The sequence below is a fragment of the Lynx rufus genome, unplaced genomic scaffold, assembly GCF_022079265.1.
Source record: "Lynx rufus isolate CCGP_SWC_20201006 ecotype Redwood Valley unplaced genomic scaffold, mLynRuf1.p SCAF_15, whole genome shotgun sequence".
NCBI lineage: Eukaryota > Metazoa > Chordata > Mammalia > Carnivora > Felidae > Lynx > Lynx rufus.
Genome location: NW_025814829.1, coordinates 39,025,742 through 39,051,755, shown reverse-complemented (window position 1 = coordinate 39,051,755; position 26,014 = coordinate 39,025,742). Strand labels below are relative to the sequence as shown.

At 36.4% G+C, this 26,014-nt stretch overlaps 1 protein-coding gene across 6 annotated transcripts in view; it reads right to left on the bottom strand.

Annotated features, from left to right (window-relative positions):
- Nucleotides 1-26,014, bottom strand: part of SMG7 (SMG7 nonsense mediated mRNA decay factor) — a 91,649-nt gene that overhangs the window by 47,834 nt on the left and 17,801 nt on the right. For 5 of the 6 annotated variants that reach the window (XM_047076886.1, XM_047076881.1, XM_047076883.1 and 2 more), the window contains exon 2: nt 6,441-6,577. The exons of the other annotated variant lie outside the window; for it this stretch is intronic. In XM_047076886.1, the coding sequence (XP_046932842.1) occupies nt 6,441-6,544 (104 nt within the window). In that variant the 5' untranslated portion in view covers nt 6,545-6,577. The remainder of the gene's footprint in view (nt 1-6,440; nt 6,578-26,014) is intronic. 6 annotated transcript variants of the gene reach the window in all.

The window sequence follows — 26,014 nt, the reverse complement described above, 5'->3', positions numbered from 1 at the left end:
GTAATCTTGCCACAAAGAGAACTACATTAAAAAATACAGTCTCATGTAACAAACAGTAAAGTTACTATGTGGAGACCATGCTATATTTTTGATGGCCTTAATCTGCAAACTGTTTAAAAACCCTGTTAGGTTTATATACTATTATCTACTAACTCTTCTTCTTTCCTGTGTACCAAAAGTACCCATTTAGACAGGAGAGAGGGTTAAACTGAGAATTATCTCACAAGAGGAATCCCTATCCTCTCCTTACACAATTTTATTTTTTTCATATAGTATATAAGAAACCAAATCAATAGATGTGATCTTATACCAACTGCTTTCATAAAGACTGGTAACATAATTGGCCATTTGATTATTTTACTTCACTAGGGAAAGCTACCACACCTCAACTGACCTACTGGTTTTGCTGAAGACTAACAATGTTAAACATTAATATAGTTTATGGCCAATGCTTATACAAAGTGAGAGAGTGTTTAAATGTTTTCTCTTGGTAGAAGGCTCTGGCAACATGAGTTGCTTTTTTTTTTTTTTTTTTTGGAGTTTATTTTATTTATTTATTTATTTATTTATTTTTAGTATATGAAATTTATTGTCAAATTGGTTTCCGAGTTGCTTTTTATTCTTACTTTAAGCAGAAGGAATTAATGAAAACAATGAATGAACCAAAAATTCAAACATTAAAAATCATCACTCCTTCAATAATAAAATAACACCACTAAATACTTACAAAATACAAAGCTTTCAAAATACTGAATACATTGTGTCCGTTCTACTAAGAGAAAGTAAGCACTTCTACCAAGCAATAAGAAAAAGTCATTAAAAGGCTGAATAAAATCTGAAACATTCAGTGATAAACAAATGCACTGAAAGCTAACAACCTGAAACAATATTCCTGGAGACTACATGATCATCAAGATCTATAAATACATTCAATGTATTCCAATGCACTAGGTACTGAAACAGCCAACGCTATATATAGCACTTATTATTGTCAGACAATGTTCTAAGGGCTTTATATAAATTATTTAATCCGTATTATGTACTATTACTGCCCCCACTTTATAGATGAAGAAGCCCACAGAAATAGAGGTTAAGTAACACGTCCAAGGTTAAGTCAGCATCTGAACTCAATCACTTTGGTTCCACAGGATAACTCCTAACCATTACATCATAGTTCCTCCTATACAAGATTTCACAGAAAAAAAAAAAAGTAATATTTAATAGAAATAGCCCACAAAACTGGGGCTTTCAATACTTAAACATCTTACAATGTTTTTTATAATGTTGTTAGAGAAGAAAACTCTAAAAGTAATGGCCATCTTCTTTAACAAACACCTTGATTATACATAGTACTTACAATAACAATGCAAGATAACATATATAATAAGATAATCTTTGTTAAGAACCGATATTAAAATTTGTGATTGAAAATATAAGATATCTCAAAATCAGGGGCAGACACAATGGAAGAGTCCTTCGACCTGAATTTCCAACCCTGTTTCTCTTATGAGCAGAACACAGGAAAATAAGCCAACATCTTCTAAAACTCATCTTCAAATAAGCCAACATCTTCAAACTCAGTTGCTAAGGAAAAGTGAATCAGCTTCTTTTGTTTTGGGAGGGAAGGCTAAAATATTTTTTTTTGAAATTTAAACAAAAGCCATGGTAGGTTTTATTTCAAGTTAATATATTTGCTTATCTTCAGAGAGTACTAAGGAGTATTTGGAATAATAACAGTATTCATCAATTATAACCATCTACATAATTACATATCATAATTATTTGTACAAAATAGGCCAGATACTGTAAGGTGAGTGTGAGCCTACACATGCAAGCACACAAATACACAATCTACAGATCTCTAAGACATCACCAAGTCTCATAGGATTAATAAAAACTAAATCATATTGCTCTACTTTTGAATTTCACATAGAAAAGGGTATCTAGGGAAGATGCTGCTCCTAAAGGGGCTTGTCTCAGTAAGGAACAAAAACACTAATTTGCTTTCTCTCTGTGGCACTTTACAGTTTGTCATGAATTTTCAAGCCTCCTGACATTATTCCAATGCTCTACATTACAACATTTATCCTAAAATTCTATTATTTGAAACTGTGTATCTAGTTTGATTAAGGGCCAGTCCTCTCTGGAAACATCAAAGGATAAGAAGTTCTTCCAGGCAGAGAAAATAACACAGTAAAGATAGCTAAGTCAGTGAAGGTGGGAGACTGGAACATAGAACATAAAATACACGGTAAGAAAATACAGGAGATGACTGGTGAACCAAGGCAGACAGCAGACTGTGAGACTTTACATGACACGTTAAGGAGCTCAGACCTCTGTCTTTTAAACAACAGGACACCAGTGCCAAGTTTTAAGCAGGAGCACACCACTGTCAGAACTTCATTTTTAAAAGATTACACAACATTCATGAAGATGGATTTTATTTTTTTTTAATTTTTTTTCAACGTTTATTTATTTTGGGGACAGAGAGAGACAGAGCATGAACGGGCGAGGGGCAGAGAGAGAGGGAGACACAGAATTGGAAACAGGCTCCAGGCTCTGAACCATCAGCCCAGAGCCCGACGCGGGGCTCGAACTCAAGGACCACGAGATCGTGACCTGGCTGAAGTCGGACGCTTAACCGACTGTGCCACCCAGGCACCCCATGAAGATGGATTTTAAAAGGGCAAGTCTGGAAGGGAGGAAGTGACCATACAGATGGAACAGAAAAACCTAGACTCAAGAAATACCTGTTAATAAAGTCAGTAGAAGGAAAGACAAAGCTGAGAAAACAGTCCAAATCATTCCCAGATTATTAGCTTGGACAGCTGGATATATGAGAAAGTAAGGGGTATAAGCAGGAACTTAGAGATTAAGTGTCAAGCACAGAGGAGCCATTAAGACTAGGGATACACTGCGGGAGTGACCAGCACACTGATGGTAGTTAAACCTATAAGAAAAATGTAATTGCCCAGAATGGCAGAAGGGAGAATCTAGCTCTCAATCTTCATTTTTTAATTTGAGTATAGTTGACACACAAGGTTACATTAGTTTCAGGTTGTACAACGCAGTGATTCAACAACTCTATTTGTTACACTATACTCAGCACAACTGTAGCTACCATCTATCACTGTACAATGCTATTACAAAACCACTGACCATATTCCCTATGCTATACCTTTTATTCCTGTGACTTACTCTTTCCCTAACTGGAAGCCTATATCTCCTTCTCCCCTTCACCCATTTATTTTGCCTGGCCCTCCATCCCCTTTTTTTCTGGCAACCAGTTTGTTTTCTGTATTGATAGGTCTGATTCTGCTTTTCGTTCATTTATTTGCTTGTTTTGTTTTTGTGGATTCCACATGTAAGTGAAATCATATGGATCCTCAAAAAATTAAAAATAGAAATACCATATAATCCAATAATGCCTACTGGGTATTTACACAAAGAAAATTAAAACACTAAACTAAAAAGATGTATGTATCCTTATGTTTATTGAAACATTATTTACAATAGCCAAGATAAAGGAAGCAACCCAAGTGTCTATCAATAGATGGATAAAGAAGATGTAGCATGTATACACAATGGAGTATCATACAGCCACAAAAAAAGGATGAGATCTTGCCATCTGAGACAACATGGATAGACCTAGAGGTTATTATGCTAAGTGAAGTCAGAGAGAGAATGAGCTACACTCCTTTTCAAGGGGCAGATTTACTGTAAGGACTAGAAAGTGGGTTGGATTTGGTGAAATAAAGGTCAATAATAGCCCTGTCAGAGAAGAGACTATGTCAAATTGCAGGGGGCTGAGGAAAAAATAAGTAGTAGTAGTTTAGGTCAGTTCTTAAAATGCTAAGCTGTGAAGAAAAAGGGAAGAGAGCCATGGTAAAGACAAGTTTCTTTTTTATAATAGTAGGGCCTTAAACATGTTTAAAATGAAAAAATGAAGCTAGGAGAATGGAATAGGTTGAAGACTTAAGAAAATGAGAACAAAACTGATAGAGGATAATTCTGGAAGAGATGGAAGGAAATGGTAATGTGAATAGTAAGACAGGAGGCCGACTGTCTTTGAAAAGGAGGCAGGATGAAACTGGAGGAATGTAAGGTTAGATAGAAATGTGCCAGAACAATAAGGGAGTAGTGTGGGATGAGGCGATGTCAAGAGAATTCACAGCTACACACACTGCATCACTTTCAGAGATAAAGTAGGAGATGAGATCAGTGTCTGAACGTAAGTGGGAGATAAACTAAGGAGAATGGTGAATCTTTAGGATAATTACAAAATGAATAGGAAAGGGAGGCTTACCAAAGGCAAAGAAAAGAGTTGAGAAAAAGTAATGAGAGATGTATGGATTAGACACAATGAAAAAAATTAATATGAAAACATATACAACTAGTAAACGCAAATTAAAACAGGTAAATATTTTTACTCTAGTCAAAATGACAATAGCCTTAATGATGGCAGGTACTACTTCTAAGCAACTCAGTATAAAGTGGAAGATATGAGGACATATACAGATGATTTCAATACACTATGGTTGAGTACAGGGATAAAGATATATGCCTACAGTTCAACTACAGAAAGAGCCAGTGGGAGTGAGGAAGAAGATAAGTGTTCAGGGCTGTTATCTCTAACACCTAAAATAATGCCTGTTATACGGTAGCTGTTCAGTAAAATTTTGTTAAATTAATGAATGGTAAAATGTGCATCATACAGGAAACAATTTTATGCAATGGAAAATGATACAGAATAAAAAGGACTTAGGTCTGGAGCTTCTTTCCAAGAAACTTCAATTTCTTCATCTGTAAAACAGGGAAACAAACTCCCTTTCAGAAATGAGAAGTAAATAAGACAACCAGTAAGTTACATAAAAGAACCTAAGTGAAAACTCTAAAGGGAGGACTGCACTCTGATTATAACACCAATACTTCAGGGCACCTGGGTGGCTCAGTCGGTTGAGCGTCCAACTTCGGCTCAGGTCATGAGTTCGAGCCCCGCGCCGGGCTCTGTGCTGACCGCTCAGAGCCTGGAGCCTGTTTCAGATTCTGTGTCTCCCTCTCTCTCTGACCCTCCCCCGTTCATGCTCTGTCTCTCTCTGTCTCAAAAATAAATAAACGTTAAAAAAAAAATTAAAAAAAAAAATAACACCAATACTTCAATGACCAAGTTAGTTTTGCTAATCTGGTTTCTGACATAGGATCCTTTCTGAAGCAGCACACAGGATTGAAGAAGACAACATTCCAAGATGGGCGTCAAAAATCCTATGTTATCTACTACCATACAATGCTAAATGACAAAAGAAAGAGAAACTTTACATGTCATGAGGACCATATTCTTAGTATGTACAGAAAATGAAACCAGAGGTAGATACGTCAAAGCTGCAAAATAGTTTGTTATTTTCTTTTTTGCTTCTCTCCAAACATTAGTTTTGATATAACTTAAATACATTTTAAATACTGGACCTAATAACACATCAAGCAACCTACAAAATACAGTAATATCATGGTAATTGATGATAGACTCTAAACTCATCTGTTAAGAATTAACAGCCTAATAATTCATAGTACTTTGATCATTTAATATTTGCTAGGTCCTGTTTACATGCTTTCATATATTATTAAATCTTTAATTCACAAAACAAATCTATCAGGTTAAGTAGTAAGATTATCCTCATTTTGCTAATGAGGAAACAAGGACACAGAGTGGTTAAATAACTTGCTGAAAGTGACATAAACAGAAAGTGGCAGAGCTTAGTCTGGTTCCAGCAGGTCTTCTGGAATGGATTGGCTATAGGTGTCACCGTCAGGGTATCAACTTTTAGAGGCAACTATCACTTCTCATTTAAAAGTCCCATCTCTGAGATCAGATACCTTCACATGTTCTGTCACTATAACTGTCATTACAAGCTGCAGTGACAGTTTCTAATTCACCATGTGGTTAGATAGGTCTTTCCTAGCATGCAATCATTTACCTATTTCTATACACATTGGGAGGCTGGACTGCAGACACAGAGAACTAAAAAGAGCTGATGATCCCTGCACTCAAATGAACTGCTATACATGTAACTCAAAACACAGGAAGTTTCATACTAAAGGAGAATCTAGAAAACGGATCACATGTACCTACACTTATCATAAATATTCAAAGACCTCATACATAAACATAAAAATGTCTTATATTTACGTTAGTAAATGTTTTAAAAATTTCCTTCAACTACAAGATATAAGTGCTCATGACAAAGTAAACATATGCCAAAGTTCTCGTGAAGCCACATAAGTTAAAAAAAAAAATTAGCACTCCCCACTCCCATCCTGGCCAATATCAAATGCTTCACAAAGTCTCTAACTCTTCTATTAGTGCTCACAGAATATGCATACTTTAACATACATCTCTAAAAGGAATATAAACATGAAGAAATCCCTTGTAATTTTTATCCTACCTAATATTACTTGATTTCAGATGCTCCTCTGATTTCAAGTTTCCGGTCCTCATCTGGGACTTAAATGAAACGTTTTCTCCCACAATGACTATCTGCAAGAACATCCAATTTCTTAAGGTAGAATGGTTTAAGACATTCTAGACAGAGGAGAGGAGGAAAATATGAGTTAACCCACAATAACAGAGAACTCCTTTGAAAAAAAATTATTTTCTCTTTATTTGAAATGATTTAATGTAAAGGCAAATGAAAAATACCAAAGCTTTTATCTTTCTATATTAAGTTTCTTAGAATACACATTTTAAAATTGTTTTGCATATTTCTAAAATTTTAGTTTTAGATCTAAATGTTATTTAATCTCCCTCTCTCTATGAAACCTGAGTGATCTCTATTAGGACAAACAAATACCAGTTACCCAGCAGGGTTTTTGTAGTTCCAAGGTGAGAGTGCCCTGTAGAACACAAGAGCAGATGGTTGGTCCAAACCAGACTGCTTACCAAAGGAAAAACATGTAAAGCAATTAAACCACAATTACAGGTGGTATGAACGTTTAGATTCTAAGATCAGCTAAAAATGGCAGGTTTTTAGATCTTTATTAACTCACTGAACAAAGATTTAGTCATGTTCATGTACTACATACAGTGTGAATAACTGGGTATACAATGATGAACAAAACAGATATGGTCCCTGCCATGGATTTAAAATTTAATGTGGAGACAGACCCACAAGGAAAGAGGAGGCAACAAAGGGTAGTGGTTAATAGCATGGGTGTGTCACATTGTCTGCACTTAACTGCAGGCTGGGAGTAAGTCAAGCCACAGGAAAAACAGCAAAATTCCTTAAGGACATCAATTTAACTCAAAGATTTGAACAAAGCAATTTAAGTAAATATTACTGGCTACTGATAATTGCTTACATTTACAATTACTGTGTGGCAGATTCTGTGCTCAATGTTCCATAGGCATGATCTCAAAGAATGGGAGTATAATGGAATAGTCAGGTGTCCTGTATTCACAACTGTGTTCAAAGCAAGCTCTGCCACCAACTAGCTGTGTAACCTTAGGAAATTCACTTCTCTATGCCCCAGTTTTGTTAGAAGTAAGGAGATAATAAATGTACCTACCTTACTGAGATGTTTTGAGGATTAAATGAGATAACAGAAATAAAGCAGTTAGGCCTGCTATTTCGTAAGCCCTCAAAAAATATTAGCTATTATGGTCATTATTATTATCATTATAGTTATTATTAGCCCTCCCAACAATCCTAAGATAGAAGTGCCATTATTCTCATTCTATAAATTAGGAATTTGAAGCTAAGAACTCACAAACTAATCAATTCTAGAATACAAGACAAAGTTATTAATAATATTTTAACAATAAAACACCAGTCTTAAGAGAAATTTCAAACATGCAGGAAGTCTATGTGGACCTTGTCTCCTTACTTCCAAAGCATGTATTTAATTTCTGATGACTTTAGTGGTACTTTAGTGGAAAACCCTGAGAAAATACCCCATGCTAAAACCCAAGCTCCTTAGCATAGCATGTGAGGTCCCAGAGCTCTCCATTTTATACTTTATGACCTAATAAAACTAAAATTACTTTTAGTTCATAGCTATTGTGCTCCTCAGTATCTTTATTCATGCTCTTTCACTCAACCTGGAATGCCCTCCATCTTCCCTCCTTGTCTGGTTAACCCCTTATTTTTTTTTTAATTTTTTAAAATGTTTTTATTTATTTTTCAGAGAGAGAGAGAGAGAGAACGAGCAGGGGAGGGACACACACACACATACACACACACACACACACACACACACACACACTCTCCAAAGCAGGCTCTAGGGTCTGAGTTGTCAGCACAGAGCCCCACACAGGCTTGAACTCATGAACCACAATATCATGACCTGAGCCAAAGTCGGATGCTTAACCGACTGAGCCACCCAGTTGTCCCCACTCCTCTCATTTAAGACTCAGCAACTTCTATAGGAGGGCTTTGGCTTGGCCATGCACCCCCAGTACATCTTAATGCCCACTTCTTTCTCAGCATTCGTAGCACTGTGATGAAGTATTTCTTCAACTACAGACTGTTCTGTGCAACTCTGTATATCCGGTGCCTAACAATGCCTGCCAAACTAAAGTGTATCAAATAAATTTATGTTAATTTGGGCTAAAATAGTCTCTCGAAAAGGCCAAGACTCTAAAAATTCAAAGTTTCTGAAAACTAACAGTAGTCTCAAAAGTCTCCCAGGAAAAGAGTTTGAAAGATTTTTTATCTGATAACCAGGAATAACATACTTCCAAGTTCAGAAAAATCTACCATTTTATATAGTCAATTAGAGAAGTTCATGGTCATTTACTTGGCTGTCTGAAATTCAGATTGTTTTCCATGCACTGGGATCTATAAAGTACATACAATACACTAATATTTCTACAGAAATACAAAATCCGAAACCTCAATAGAACATGGATAAATCCAACAACCCAAATGAGTTAAATTTAGATTAAGCCATTAACAACTGGAAGACTATTTCCCCTCATCTCAACTTTTACATCAGATGAAGTATGCCAAAACAATGGTTTTCAACTCTACTGGACAATGCGTTTGGAGGGATAAAAAAAAAAATGCATTCTATGTAACAACTCTGTACCTTCTGGAAATAAAATACAAGATAATATTAAACTATATAATACATTAGAAATGAAAACTAAATGCCTTTTAAGTAAAAAAAAAAAAAAAGGAAAAAACAATTTTTAATAAAATTAGCACCTGAATATGTAAATGAGCAGGTAAGACTATCTTTGAAGTTATTATGAAGTAAATGCTTGCACAGCATTTACTTTTGATGGTAAGAGAAGGTTAAGAGAATTCCAAACAAAGGCAGAACAATGAAAGCCAAAATATGATTAGACACTAGAATTAAAACAAGTATCAATGTAATAATAGAGTAGATTTACTGGAAATGGCAATAAGAGAAAAAAATGACATGGGGCAACATAACAAGACAAAATACAAAGAGGTGATTTGAAGAAAACAAGTATGTAACTATACCCTTTGATAGGTGACATGGAACAAAAACTAGATTTGAAAAAAAGAGCAAACAGCCTTTATATAATGTAAAACACCATATAAATTAAGGTTAAACAAAAATAAAGTACTATTTCCCAATGTGGAGTAGGGAAATAAAATGTGAAATGGACAACAGACAAGTTAATTAACTCAAATAGCTAGCAAAAAGATACGGTCTGATTTAATTAAAGAATCTATAAATAATTTTTTTTCACTTTTTATGTTTTTTATTTTTATTTATTTTTCAATATATGAAATTTATTGTCAAATTGGTTTCCATACAGCACCCAGTGCTCATCCCAAAAGGTGCCCTCCTCAGTACCCATCACCCACCCTCCCCTCCCTCCCATCCCCCATCAGCCCTCAGTTTGTTCTCAGTTTTTAAGAGTCTCTTATGCTTTGGCTCTCTCACACTCTAACCTCTTTTTTTTTTTTTTTTTTTAAAGAATCTATAAATGATTACAGTACATATAGTATTCTCTACTTCTTGGTGGTCTCTGAAATTAAAAATATAAAATATACAAAAATCAAATCTGATTTTTCTACCAAAAAGCCATTATTTACTTCATATCTCCAGACATCAGTTTCACCTAGTCAGGTTCCTTCTTTATTATTTTCCTATCTGACTGAAGAAAGGGGTGGTATATTAAAATCAAATAATTTAACAAATAATAATTTAATAAATTAACAGGCCACAGAGCGCCTATGGATGATTGTTATGTTAATATTAATGGCTTCCAATGAATCACACACCACTTGGCAACTGCACCTTATTAATTCCCTTCACACACTGATCCTGGACTGGCCATGTGACTTACTTTGGCCCATTGTATTTTACCAAATATGATACAAACAGGCTTGATAAACAACTGTGTGTTTGAGCCTGCCCTTTTGCTACTACCACCACTATGTTATGAAGTTAATTAAGGATGACAGACCACTTGGAAAAAAGAAACCCAGTTTTCCTACCTATCACAGCCATCGCAGTTGAGGGTCCAGACATATGAGTGAGGTTGTCTTGGACCATTCAGGTCAGGCTGAGCCACAGCTGACTGAGTCATCCAACTTCATCTAGATGGTCTGAGACATGGGAAACCTTTGGAGATTTTGAGCAAAGAGGTGAAATGATCTAATCTAGATTTTAACAGGTTCCACCTGGCTGCTATATTGAGAATTAACTGACTTGAAGTAGTTGGCAGTAGTGAAGATGGTTGTGATCAGACTCTGACCAGCAACAGCATTTGCTGAATGAAAAACACAAGAGAAAGAATTAAGAGAAATAATTCATGGTTTTCAGCCTAAGTAGCTTGAATTATGGATCTGCCATTTGCTAACAAGAGGAAGATGATACAAGTAGGTATAGGAGGAAAGAAGAGTCCATTTTGGGACAACAGTGCCTCCCACATGGTATTATATAGATAAGCTCTTGCTACTGTTTTTGATAACAATGGTAACTCTGAGATGATTATTATACATCCAAGACAATGAACTGGTAGGCAGGTAGAGTCTGGGGTTTAAAGAAAAGGTTTGGACTACAGATATTCATTTGGGAGTCACCAGCATATAGGCATACTTCCATTTTATTGTGTTTTGCTTTACTGTACTTCACAGGTACTGTGTTTTTTACAAATAGAAGGTTTGTGACAACCCAGCATCAACCAAGTCTACTGACACCATTTTTCCAACAGCATTTGCTCTCTTTGGGTCTCTGTGTCACATTTTGGTAATTCTCACAGTATTTCAAAACTTTTTCAATATTATTGTACTTGTTATGATGATCTGTGATTAGTGATCTTAGATGTTATTATTGTAATTGTTTTGGGGTACCACAAACCATACCCATATAAGACAATGAACTTAATAAATGTTGTGTTCTGACGGCTTCATCAACTGGCCATTCCCCCATTTCTCTCTCTCTCTTTTGGTTTTCCTATTCTCTGAGACACAATACTGAAACTAGGCCAATTAATACCCTACAATGTCATCTAAGTGTTCAAATGAAAAGGAAGAGTTGCACATCTCTCAGTTTAAATCAAAAGCTAAAAATGATTAAGCTGAGTGAGGATGGCATGCTGAAAGCCAAGACAGGCCAAAAGCTTGTACACACACACACACACACACACACACACACACACACACAGTTCTTGCAGGAAATTACAAGTGCTACTCCATTTGTAACACACAAATGATAAAGCAAAAGAGCCTTATTGTTGATGTGAGAAAGTCTGAGTGGTCTAAATATATCAAAGCAGCCACAACCTTCCCTTAGGCCAAAGCCTAAACCAGAGCAAGGCCCTAACTCTCTTCAATTCTGTGCAAGCTGAGAGGTGAGGAAGCTGCAGAAGCAAAGTTGAAAACTTAGCAGAGTTTGGTTCATGAGGTTTAAGGAAAGAAGCCATCTCCGTAACATAAAAGTGCAAAGTGAAGCAGCAGGTGCTGATACAGAAGCTGCAGCAAGTTATCCAGAAGATCTAGCTAAGATAATTCATGAAGATGACTACACTAAGGAAGACTTTCTATGTAGACAAAAGAGCCTTATATTGGAAAAAGATGCCATCTAGGACTTTCATAGCTAGAGAGGAGAAGTCAATGCCAGGTTTCAAAACTTCAGAAGACAGGCTGACTCTCTTGTTAGGGGCTAATGCAGCTGGTGCCTTGAAGTTGAAACCAATGCTCATTGACCATTCCAAAAATCCTAGGGCCCTTAAGAACTATGCCAAATCTACTCTGCCTGTGTGCTCTATAAATGGAACAACAAAGCCTGGATGACAGCATATCTGTTTATAACATGATTTACTGAATACTGAATTAAGTTTATTTTTTTTTTGAGAGAATTAATTAATTAATTAATTAATTAATATTTCAAGCAGGCTCCACAATGTCAGCACAGTGCCCAACACGGGGCTTGGTCTCACGAACCATGAGATCATGACGTAAGCCAAAAAGTAAGGGTCAGACATTTAACTGACTGAGCCACCCCGGCATCCCTACTGAGTATTTTAAACCCACTGTTGAGACCTATTGCTCAGAAAGAAAGAAGCCACTCAGAAAGAAAGATTCCTTTCAAAATATTACTGCTCACTGGCAACACACCTGGTCACTGAAGAACTCTGGTGGAGATGGACAACAAGATTAATGTTACTTTCATGCCTACTAACACAACATCTGTTCTGTAGCCCATGGATCAAAAAGTAATTTGGATTTAAGACTTTTTACTTGAAAAATGTATTTCATAAAACTATAGCTACCATTTATGGACTCCTCTGACGATCTGGGCAAAGTCAACTGAAAATGTTTTGGAAAAGATTCCCCATCCTAGATGCCATTAAGAGCATTCAAGAGTCACATGAGGAGGTCAAAATATCAACGTTAAAAGGAGTCTGGAAGACGCTGATTACAACCCTCATAGATGACTTTGAGGGGTTCAAGACTTTAGTTGAATAAATAACTGCAGATGTGGTGGGAAGAGCTAGAACACGAGATTTAAAAGTGGAGCCTGAAAATGGGACTGAATTGCTGCAAATCTCATGACAAAACTTGAATGGATGAGGAGCTGATTCTTACGGATGAGTGAAGAAAGTGATTTCTTGAGATGGAATCTACTCCTGGTGAAGATGCTGGGAAAACTGTTGAAATGACAACAAGGGATTTAGAATATTATACAAACATAGTTGCTAAAGCAGCAGCAAGGTTTGAAAGGACAGACTCTGATTTTGAAAGAAGTTCTACTGTGGGTAAAATGCCATCAAACAGCATCACATGATACAGAGAAATCATTTGTGAAAGGAAGGGTTAATCAACGTGGCAAATTTCATTGTCTTATTTTAAAAAACTGCCAACCCCAACCTTCAGCAACCACCACCATGTCAGCCAGCAGCCGCCAATATCAAGGCAAGATACTCTACAAGATATTCTACCAGCAAAAAAATTACAACTCACTTGAAGTTCAGATGATGGTTAGCATTTTTTAGCAATAAAATATTTTTCAACTAAAGTGTGTACATTGGCTTTTTAGACAAAATGCTATTGTACACTTAATAAACTATAGTATAGTGTATATATAACTTTTATATGCCTGGAAAACCAAAAAAAATTCATTTGACTTACTTTACTGCAATATTCAATCTACTGTGGTGGTCTGGAACTGAACCTACAATATCTCCAAGGTATGATATTGTATGAGAAGGGAACAGAGCAGTAAATAGACTGAGAACTAATAGCCAGAGAGTTAGGAGGAAAATTTGTTTAAGATTTTATTTCTAAGTAATTTCTATACCCCATGTGGAGCTCAAACTTACAACCCTAACATCAAGAGGTGCATGCTCTACTGAGTCAGCCAGGTGCCCCAGGAGGAAAATTTGTTGAACATGGTGTCCTAGAAGCCAAATGAAGAAAGAGCTTCAAGAAGGGGCACAGAATCAATAAGTGTTGCTGATGCATCAAGTACAACGAGGCCTGAGAGCTGACTACTGGACTTAGCAATGTGGAAGCCACTGAGGGTCTTGTTAAGAATGATTTTGGTGGAGGGGCGCCTGGGTGGCGCAGTCGGTTAAGCGTCCGACTTCAGCCAGGTCACAATCTCGCGGTCCGTGAGTTCGAGCCCCGCGTCGGGCTCTGGGCTGATGGCTCAGAGCCTGGAGCCTGTTTCCGATTCTGTGTCTCCCTCTCTCTCTGCCCCTCGCCCGTTCATGCTCTGTCTCTCTCTGTCCCAAAAATAAACGTTGAAAAAAAAAATTTTTTTAAAAAAAATGATTTTGGTGGAGAAGTAGAGGCATAAGCCTATGGTTTGACTTCAATAGAAAATAGGAAAGGAACTGAGACTAAAACTGAGTTTAGACATCTTTATAAAGGGAATACAGGCAGAACTGGAGGGAGACATGAGGGTCAAAAGAGTTCTGAAGATGGGATACATAACCGGCTTTTAATGGGACAGAATGGGATAAACAACATGGGAAGGACTCAAGGGAGAAAATAAAAGGATGAAAACAGTTTCATAAATGTCACAGGGGTCTGTTTAAATACTGCACATGTTTAAAAGGGGAAAAAAAAGTCCTTGAATAAAAAAAGAATAAAACATAAAGTGAATATATAAAGAAGGAAAGTCAACTAATAATTATTGAGGACCTACAAAATGGCAAGTAAATCACATAAACCATTCCCACTTTTTCATAGCAACCTAAAATAACTACTATTTTTCCCAACGTATAAATAAGGCTCAGAGTTAGGAAACTTGCCCAAGATCACAAAGATAAGTATGTGCTATGACTAGGATTCAAATCCAGGTATATCAGAATTCCAGAGTCTAAACTTCTTCTATTCGTTATTCCATGATTCATGACAGATTTCAATTTTCAACAATTCACAAATTCAAAGCTAAATTGTGAATATTTTATTGTTTATGATTTATTCTGAGTTTCCCTTTTTAACAACATAATTCCCATCCATATCTTTTTTCCCTTAAACCTAAAAGACTTATCCAGGAAATGTTCCCGGTTTTATCCTCTAGTATAGTTTCTATAGATGTTCTGTCTACTCTCTCTTTTTCATCATAGAAAAATAAAAACCTCAATTTTTAGAGAATTCTGATTAGTAAGACAACTTTCAGATAAACAGGTTTACTATATTTTCTTGCATGAATTATACACGAGAAATGAATGCACACAGACTTCAGTGGCAACCGGAGAATGTTCCTGGGAGTGAGCCTAAGTCATCACTGCTAACAATATTCCTTATGCTTAGGGCCAAAGTTACTCATAGAACAAGTTTCTGAATATATGATTGAAAAAGAAGGGGAGGGGACAACTTCATGGACAAATCTTCGGTCCATACAATTTAGATAATATCAAACATAAAGTAAGATCAAACAAATTTTATTATACCCTCCTATCCTGCTCCTCTAAAATATAAAAATCAAGGATATGTCCTGGCCTCTCTATTATTCCTACATTACTCAAAATCTAGTTTTTAAGTTCTTTGCTAAACAAGTTGCTAAATGTACAGTAACATTTACAACTTGATAATATATATATATATATTTTTTTAATATTTATTTATTTTTGAGACAGAGAGAGACAGAGCATGAACGGGGGAGGGTCAGAGAGAGAGAGGGAGACACAGAATCTGAAACAGCCTTTGGGCTCTGAGCTGTCAGCACAGAGCCCGACGCGGGGCTTGAACTCACGGACTACGAGATCATGACCTGAGCCGAAGTCGGTCGCCCAACCGCCTGAGCCACCCAGGCGCCCCTTCAACTTGATAATAATATTAACAAAATCAGTTCACTGGACAACAGACCCCAAGAAATTAAGAGTTTATATCAAATCCAGCTCATATAAATTATATAAAAAATATTTGAAGAAATGACAGAATATTTTTCAAATTTGAAGTTATAAACCCACAGATCTAAGAAGCTCAACAAACCGTAAGCATTTAAACACAAAAGAAGACCATACAAAAGCACTGTAATCAAATGGCTGAAATTCAATGATAAAGAGAAAATTTTCAGAGCAGGCAGAGAAAAAAATACATCATTTAAGGAGGAATAAGGGTAAGATAATGCCCAAATTCTTACCAGAAAAAAATTTAAGCCAGAAGATAATAGAATAATATCTTCAAAATATTGGGGAGGGGGGGGTGGAGAAGGCCTGTCAAACCTGTAACTATCCATCTAGCACAAATATCCTTTGAAACTAAAGGTGAAATGATGTCACATTTTCACAAACACAAAAGCCGAGGAAACTTGATGTCAGCAAATCAATTCTGTAAGGAATATTAAAAAGGAAGTTCTTGAAGCTGGAAAAAAAAGACAAAGGTAATACACAGAAACCTGGAACTACACAAAGAGATGAGGAATGCCAGAAAAAAAAAATTTAAGTAAATACAAAATAAATTTTTTCTCCTTGTTTTTAAATTTCCTTAAAGGTTGACTAACCTTTAAACAAAAATAACATGTGGTCTAGGGTTTAAAACAACTAAAGGGGAGAAAAAGGAGGGGGATGGCACTTAACTGGTTCAGAACATGCAACTCTTGATCTTGGGGTCATGAGTTTGAGTCCCACATCGGGTGTAGAGATTACTAAAAAAGTAAACTTCACAACAAAATAAAACACAGAAAGTGTTTGACATTAACAGTATAAACAAAAGGAAAGGAAAATGAAATTATACTGCTTAAAATTTTACATTAAATATAAAGTAGTACAATATAAAAAAGCATAACGTAAATCCCAATGCAACACAAAAGGGGGAGGATACCTAATAAACCAACAAAATAGATAAAATAGAAACAGAAATAAAGAAAAATAGATAAATCTACAATTATTTGGAGCTTTCAAAACTTCTCTCAGTAACTGATAGAATAGGCAGAAAACTAGTAAAATTAAACCAATACTATCAACTAAACAGATCTAATTGGCATTTATGAAACATTCTACCCAACAGAAGAATACATGTTCTTTCAAGTGCACATGGAACATTCACCAAGAGGGACCATATGCAAACCACAAAATAAGTCTTCAAAAATTAGAATCACATAACTATAAGTCAATATAGAAAGAGAGCTGGAAAAATCCTCAAGTTTGGAAATGAAATAATACATTCAAAAAAAATGTTTTAATGTTTATTTACTTTTGAGAGACACAGAGACAGAGTACGAGTGGGGGGAGAGCAGAGAGAGAGACACACACAGAATTAGAAGCAGGTTCCAGACTCCGAGCTGTCAGCACAGAGCCCTATGTGGGGCTCGAACTCATGAACCGTGAGATCATGACCTGAGCCGAAGTTGGACGCTCAACCGACTGAGCCACCCAGGCACCCCAATATTACGTTTTTTGTTTTGTTTTGTTTTGTTTTTTTTAAATTTTTTTTTTCAACGTTTATTTATTTTTGGGACAGAGAGAGACAGAGCATGAACGGGGGAGGGGCAGAGAGAGAGGGAGACACAGAATCAGAAACAGGCTCCAGGCTCTGAGCCATCAGCCCAGAGCCTGACGCGGGGCTCGAACTCACGGACCGTGAGATCGTGACCTGGCTGAAGTCGGATGCTTAACCAACTGCGCCACCCAGGCGCCCCCCCAATATTACGTTTCTTAATAATCATGGGGCAAAGAAGAAATCACAAAGGAAATTGGAAAATACTTAAAACTGAACGAAAATGGAAACACATGATGTATAGGATGGAATGAAGGCAGTGCTCAGAAAGCTTTTTATGGCTTTAGATGCTTACATTAAAATAAAAAAAAGGTCTAAAAGCATTAATCTAAGGTCTATCTTAAACTGTAAAAGAGTATATTAAACCAAAATTAAGTAGAAGAAAATAATGAAAAGTAAAAACAAAAACAGAAAACAAGTAAAAGCTAACTTTAAAAAGATCAATATAATTCTCCCCAAACTTATCTACAGTTACAAACAATTCCAGTCAAAACCCTAGCAGGCCGTTTTGGTAGAAACTGACAGACTGGCTTTAAAATTTATCTGGAAATGAAGAATCTAGAATAACCCAAACAATGTATTCAAAAAGAATAAAGTTGGGAGAACTTACACCACCCAATTTCAAAATTTACTTTAGAGCTGTGATAATATAAACAGTATAGTAATGGTGTAAGAAGAGATATATAAATCAATGGAACAGAACAGAGTACAGAAACAAACTCATGTACTCATGTATGTAGGTACATGCATATGAATGTATCTGTGTGGATAGCCAAATGATTTTTAACAAAAGTGTCAAGGCAATGAAATGGGGGAAAAATGATGTTTTCAATGACAGTGCTGGAATAACTGGGTAAAAATTTAAAAACTGGAAAAAATTAACCTTAAAAAATACATCACAAGATACACAAAAATAACTCAAAATCATAGACCTAAGTCTATAAATTTCTAGGAGAAAATCTTCACTGCCCCAGAGCAAAAAAAGAGTTCAATAAAGGCAAGATTCAATAAACAAAAAGTAAACTGATAAATTAAATTCATTAAAATTTAAAATTTCTGTTCCTCAAAATCATTAAGTGAAAAGGCAAGCCAGACTCGGGTGTGTGAGTGTGTGAGTGTGTGTGTGTCTGTATGTGTGTACAAAGGATTTACATTCAAGAAATATAAAGAGAACTCAATAATAAAGCAATCCAATTTTTTAAATGGGCTAATGATCTAGACACTATACAAGGAGATACATAAATGGCCCGTAAGCACAGGAAAAGCAGCTCAACATCTTCAGTCATCTGGGAAATGTGTATCTACAATAAAGTACCAATTCGTACTCAGCGGAATGATAAAAACCAAAGGACTACCAAAACCAAGTGTTGTAGTTGAGGATGTGGAAGAATTCGAACTTGTCTACAGTGCTAGTGGACGTATAAAACGTTAACTGCATTGGGAAAAAGTTTGGTAATTTCTTGTAAAATTACATGTGTCCTTACTATATGACACAATGATTCCACTCCTAAGTATTTACCAAAAGAAATGAAAAATGTCCACAAAAAGACTTTCACAAAATGTTTCTAGAAGCTTTAGTCACAGTAGCAAAAAAACCAAAAAACCCAAAGGTTCATCAAAAGGTGAAGGGATAAAAAACTGTAGTATAACCACACAATGGAATATTACTCAGCAGCAACCAGAACACAACTAGTGATGCATGCAACAAAGTGGACTGATTTAAAAAATATTATGTCAAGCAAAAGATTTCAGACACAAATAGTACATACTGTATTATTCCACTTATGAAGTCCTAGAACAAGCAAAATTAATTTATAGTGATACAAATCAGAACAAGGATTGCCTGAGGCACAGAGGGACAAAAAGGGTAAGGACAGACTGCAAAGGAGTCTGAGAGAATTTTGGGGGGATTTGGAAATGTTCTATATCTTGATTAGAGCAGTGGTTAGAGGATATATGCTCATAAAACTTCATTAACTGTACACTTAAAATGAGTGCATTTTATTTCGATTACCTCCAGTAATGTGATTTAAAACAGTATACACCCTATGATCATAATCTGATTAAAATACATTATCTACACATTACACAAAATGCACATTCTGTATCCATAAAAATGACTAAATAGCGTGAACAGTATTGGTGGCAATTTAATAATACAAACTTTCTCACGAGTTAACAGTAAGCGCCCCAATTAAGAGCTTTTTCTAAGTCCTCATACTTCCTTGAATAGTATTCAATACTATAGTGTATCTGCATTTTTTTTCAAACTTCAGCCTACATCAGAATCTCTGAATGCTTTTGAAAATAATACCTAAACTTAAGCCCCACAGTTTCTGATTCAGCAGGTCTGAGATGGGACACAGAATTTGTATTTCTAACAAGTTTCCTGGTGATGCTGATGCTGTTGGTCTGAGGACGACACTTTGAGAACTACTGCATTAGAACAACCCCTTGTCATTTCTTGCTTCTTTTTTCTGCTTCCACCTATATAGAGTGGCAAAGTCATTAAGAATGAAACACCTAATCATCAGGGAAATGCAAATCAAAAGCACGAGATATCACCTCACACGGTCAGAATGGCTAAAATCAAAAACACAAGAAACAGTAAGTATTGATGAGGATGTGGAGAAAAAGGAACTCTCATGCACTGTTGGTGGGAATGTAGACTGGTGCAGCTGCTAGAAGACAGTATGGATGTTCCTCAAAAAATTAAAAATAGAATTACCATAAAATATTTACCCAAAAAATATTTAAACACTAAATCAAAAAGATATATACACCCCTATGTTTACTGAAGCTTTATTTACAATAGGCAAATTATGGAAACAGCCCAAGTAGCCATGATAGATGAATGGAGAAGGAAGATGTAACATATATATTACATATACATACAAACTATATGATGGAATACTCAGCCATAAAAAAGAATGAAACATGGATGGATCTAGAGAATATACTGCTAAATGAAATACGTCAGTCAGAGAAAAACAAGTATCAAGTGATTCCATTCTTATGTGGAATTTAAGAAAAACAAAAGGTGGTGTGATCTTACAGTTCATGGGTTGAAGTCCAGCATCAGGCTCTGCACTGATAGTGCAGAACCTGCTTGGGATTCTCTTTCCCTCTCTCTCTGCCCCTACGCTGTTTGCAGGCTCTCTCTCTCTCTCAAAATAAATAACAAGAAGAAGGAGGAAGAGGAGAAACAAAACAAATGAAAAAACGAGACAAACCAAAGGAAAAAAAAGGGAGGCGCCTGGGTGGCTCAGTTGATTAACAGTCCGACTCTTGATCTCAACTCAGGTCTTTTTTTTTTTTCTAAGGTTTATTTATTTATTTTGAGAAAGAGAGGGAGGGGGAGGGAGAGAAAGAGGTGGGGGAGGGACAGAAAAAGGGAGAGAGAATCCCAAGCAAGCTCCAAGCCATTGGCACAGAGCCCAACGCAGGGCTCGAACCCACAAACCATGATGAGATCATGACCAGAGCTGAGATCAAGAGCCACATGCTTAACCAACTGAGACACCCAGGCACCCCTCACAGGTCAGGTCTTCATCTCACGGTCATTCAAGACCTGCGTTGGGCTCTGCCCTGGGTGTGAACCCTACTTAAAAGAGAGAGAGAGGAGAGAGACCAAAAAACAGACTCTTTTCTATAGAGAACAAACTGATGGTTACCAGAGGGGAGGTGGGTGGAAGGATGGGGAAGAAAAAAAAAAAAAAAAAAAAGAATGGAACTTGACCTTGTTACCATCTGGGACCTCTTCCCTAAGGATCTCACCCTGATACCCATACAGCTCTATCATTCCTTCCCAGCTTGTGGATTCAAGTGTCACCTTATTGAAGACAACTACAAAATCAATTATTTCCAACTCAGCTCATGGTATGTCTACATTCCAATTGCCTATTTGGCATCTCTGTATGGATATTCATTAAATACTCCCACCCTTCAACACCCATACTTCTATCACCTATTTCCATGAAAAGTGCTACCATTTCGCCACAACCAACTTCAATATCATCAATGACCATCCCTCTCTCCCTTCATATGTAATCAGTTACTAATGCCCCATTGGTTACAACCATGTATTCTCTCCTAAGTATTTCTCAGTATCCTGATTCAAACTTTCATTATCTCCTACATGAATTTTGGCAGTTTCCTCAAATGGTTTCCATGACTTTACTTGCATAGAGTTCCCAAATATATGATACTAAACAATTTCAAACACATCAATTTCCAGACTGAAAACACTAAATCAATTTCCATTTAACCACAAAGCTCAAACTAAGTACACTGCCAGTCAGTATGCCCCTATTTAGTTTCTGACCTTGTCTCCTACCCCTTCATGAACTATGCTCCCAATGCTTCTGACTCTTCTTGTGTTTGTTTATTTATTTATTTATTTATTTTAGTAATAAACACTGTATTTTCTCTACCTGGAATATCCTTCTTCAGTTCCTAACAAAAGTCTTCCTATTTTCGGGAGATGATATACCCTTCATAAAATGTTCTAAGACATTTTTGTGAAGTCAGCCCTCTGATTTGTACCTCTTAATCATGCATACTACATCCTAACTTGTTATTTCTTCAATTAATCTCTGAAAGTGCTACTCATACTATAACCCCAAACCTGCCTGCAAGAGTGCTTTATTATCTAGTCTTCCCTGAATAAATATGTTGAATGAATGTAGTTAACTAAGATATTATTTGTGTATTTTTTTTTTTAATTATTATTTTTGAGAGAGCTCAAGTGGGGGAGAGTGCTTAAGTTGCATTGAGAGGGGGACAGAGGATTGGGAGCAGGCTTCACGCTGACAGCAGAGAGCTCAGTGCAGGGCTTGAACTCACGAACCACAAGATCATGGCCTGAGCAGAGGTTGGATGTTCAACCGAATGAGCCACCCAGGTGCCCCTATTTGTGTATTTTTAAAGTACATATTAAGTAAAAACCTCAAGGTTACAAACATGATTTCACACATGAAATTTTTTAACAGTAAAAATCCTTTGATGGAAGCTCCTTATGGTCTATACTACTACTGGCCAATAGAAGGAAATATAATGTGAGTCACATATTTACCATATGTAACCTACTTCTTTTTACTTAAAAAAAAAAAGTAAAAAGAAGAAAATAATTTAATGTATTTTGTTTAACCTAACATACCCAAAACATTAGCATTTCAACATGTAGTCAATATAAAAATTATTAAAGATTTCAAATTCTTTTCATGCTAAGTTGTCAAAATGTTGTAGATATTTTACAATTAAAGCATCTGTCAACTAAGTAGCTAATTCTTTATCAGAAATATTTGATCAGTATTTAAATTCATAAAATTTATTGTTGAAAGGTAGATTTACATACTCAAATTGTTCTGACAACTCAATCAAGTATAAATTCTTAAAACTTAAATTAATTAAATAAACTTAATTACAATATAGTTCCTCAGTCACACCAGCCACATTTCAAATGCTCAATAACCATAGGTGGCCAGTAGTTACTATACTGGGCCATGCAGGTACAAACCACTCATGAAAGGATCAATTATTTTAGCAATATGAAAGAGAAATTACAAAAGACTTTTAACTCCTGAAACTATTAAGATTTTAGCTAGGAAAATAATCCTCCAGATGGACCACTTTGCTTACTCATAGAAGCAGCTGTAGAACAGAATTCATACTATTAATTTCTTAATATTTCAGACCTACTTAGACACTGTTCTAGGACCTGGGATATAGCAATGAAGTACACAAGGTTCCTGCTATCAAGGAATTTATGGATTAGGGATTGTGGGAGGAGACAAAAAGCAAACCCGTGTATAATCTAGCGGCATTACATCCTGAAACTGACTGGGGATCAGTCTCGGGAAGACTCCCTGGGAAAAGCTAGATCCATTCCTAGGAGTGTGAGGCCCCTTTTCCACATTGTTCCATTTGCCCTCCCTTGCCCAGCCCAAGTTGAGAAATTCAACAAGAACCAGAGAATAAGGCCCAAACCAGGGCAGAACAGCTAGCCTTTTTAGTATCCTACTCAGCACCTGAGGCACTTTAAATTGCATTGAGTAGAATTAAGTAATACAAGCCCCTTCTAATTCTGCTGCTTGACCTTTTGGTCTCTCTTGGCTTCAATTTCCTATATGAAACTACAGAGTTTCTAACTATAGTTAGAGTTAATTATGCATATTTTGCAAAGTTTGCTTTATCAGTGAACATATAATACATGTGAATGAATGGATGCTATGAACTCAGATAAAGCATTATATGAAAAGGAAAACCATATCAGGGGTATTTTAAAAAAAAGAGCTTATTAAACATTTCATTTTTCCTGACTGACTCTCAAAACAATAAACATGCAACACCACCGGGATAGACGTGGGCTGTCTAATTCAGTAGCCACTAGCTACATGAACACTTGACATGTGGTTACTATGACTCATTTAAATAAAATTAATTTAAACAGCTACATTTTCCTAGTGGCTACCATTCTGGACAGCACAGGCATTTATCAATACATTATTGATTAACCTACTGGAGTGAAAGAGGAAAACCTCAAAACCTGCCTACCTTCCTCCATGTCACCATTCAAAAGGCAAAGGTACATCTGACAGCAATTTTTGATAAGCAGGTGAGAGAATGAAATGGAAATGAAAATGAAAAGTTTTCACAAAACAGAGTTGGCTTCCTATCAGTTAAGATCTGAGAGAAATCAGCACGGATTTATGTTACAGCACTGGCACGTACATGCACGTGGCTTTCCTTTCCTGCTCTGGCTGGCACTAGAACAGAAACAGACCTGTCTCACTCATTTGTACATCTCTGGCACAAAGTTTATCAAATGAACAGAATCCCATTACCAATGACTCCCCACTGTACTTACATGCTCTCTCTAGTTGGCATTCTTCTTTGGAGTCCCACATCTGAATTTCCCCTCCTGTTCTTAAGAAATCCCCCAACTTACAAGACAGAAGCCACCTTCCACTCTAGATTTACCAGTTTCCCTTGCAGCTAGGGTACAGGCACATGAATGAGGCTTCTCAATGAGCACACCAACCCGACATGTAAATGGCAGCTAGTGAGAGAAGAGGGACTGTGACAACTACAGCCACTACATCCAATTCCCAGTATGAGTGGTCCAGCATATCAGGCATGGGTCAGGGATAGAAGTTATGGAGACGAAGTCCTGCACAGGAGTGTCTTCACAGGCTGAATTTAAGGCTGTATACTCCAGGCTATACAACAACTGTGGCCTCTCCAAAATGCCCATATCCTAATCCCCACAACCTGTGAATATGTTCCCTTACATTATTGTACAAGGGACTTATGTAAGTCAGAGGTGATTAAGGGTTTTGAGAAGAGATTATTCTGGATTAACTGGTTATGTCCAGTATAATCACAAGGATTCTTACAAGTAAAAGAAGCAGCAGGAGGGTCAGAAGTGATGCGATAAAGGAAGCAAAGGGTACAGTGATAGGATTACTGGTTTTGAAGATGGAAGGGAGCCATGAGCCAAAGAATGTGAGCAGCCTCAAAACCTAGAAAAGGCAAGGAAATGGATTTTCCTCTATAACCTCCAGAAGGAAAGACACCTAGATTTTAGCCTAGTGGAGCCCATTTCAAACTTCTGATCTCTAGAACTGTAAGATAATAATTTGTGTTGTTTTAAATCACCAAGTTCGTGGTAACGTGTCACAGTAGCTGTTGAACCTACGTCTCTAACTCTTTCATGCTTAAATGAGCCAGTTGTTTCTCTTGCTCACATAACTGATATATTCCCCTAAGTCTCCCATCTTTAAACCTATATAATCTATTAGCATTTCTTAAAAAGACAATGACAAAGTTTTTGCTTCTTTTCATTGTCTAAGTATGCTTAGTTTTGTTTATATCACAATGGAGAATGATACTAATGATTCAGACTTGAGCATCTCTTGAAAACAAATATCAGCCATTCTGAGAAATTAATACATTTCAAAATGTTTGCAGTATGAACTCATACATTACTGGTCAACATTTACTGATTGTCAGTATTGCTCTAAGTTGTACCAAGATAATCGAGAAAGGCCTCCCTTCCAAGGCTAACATGGAACAAAACAGTGAACAGACACAAAGTGATGTAACCAATGAAAGAGTACCGAGAATAAAGAGAAACATCTGCTCATTCACCTGACAAAATCTAAGATGATTCAAAGAAAGACTTTCTGGAAGAAGGAACTTTTCAAGGACTATGTGAAGTCACATGAAAAAAGTTAAGCCTGTGAGATAAGTAGAGGAAGGTTGTCCCTTTTCTAGAGTTAAAAACACAGTCTTACTCTTTCAGTCTCAGCTGACTACGTGTTTAAGCAGGAAAATGGTAAATTCAAAGATGTCAGGCCACATATGAAAGCTTTAGTAATTTGTTACTTTTAAAAAGTCACACTGAATTTTCCTTTTGAAGCAACTTATTATTTAAAATTTGAATTTCATACATGTAAAATCATGTTCCTTAGTGTCAGAAGCTGACACCTGAACACTTCTGTGTAATAAATCAACCAAGACAATAAGGAAAAGGCAATCCCAATCTTCTGTACTTACGTTACAACACTGGCAAGTCACTGGGGTGC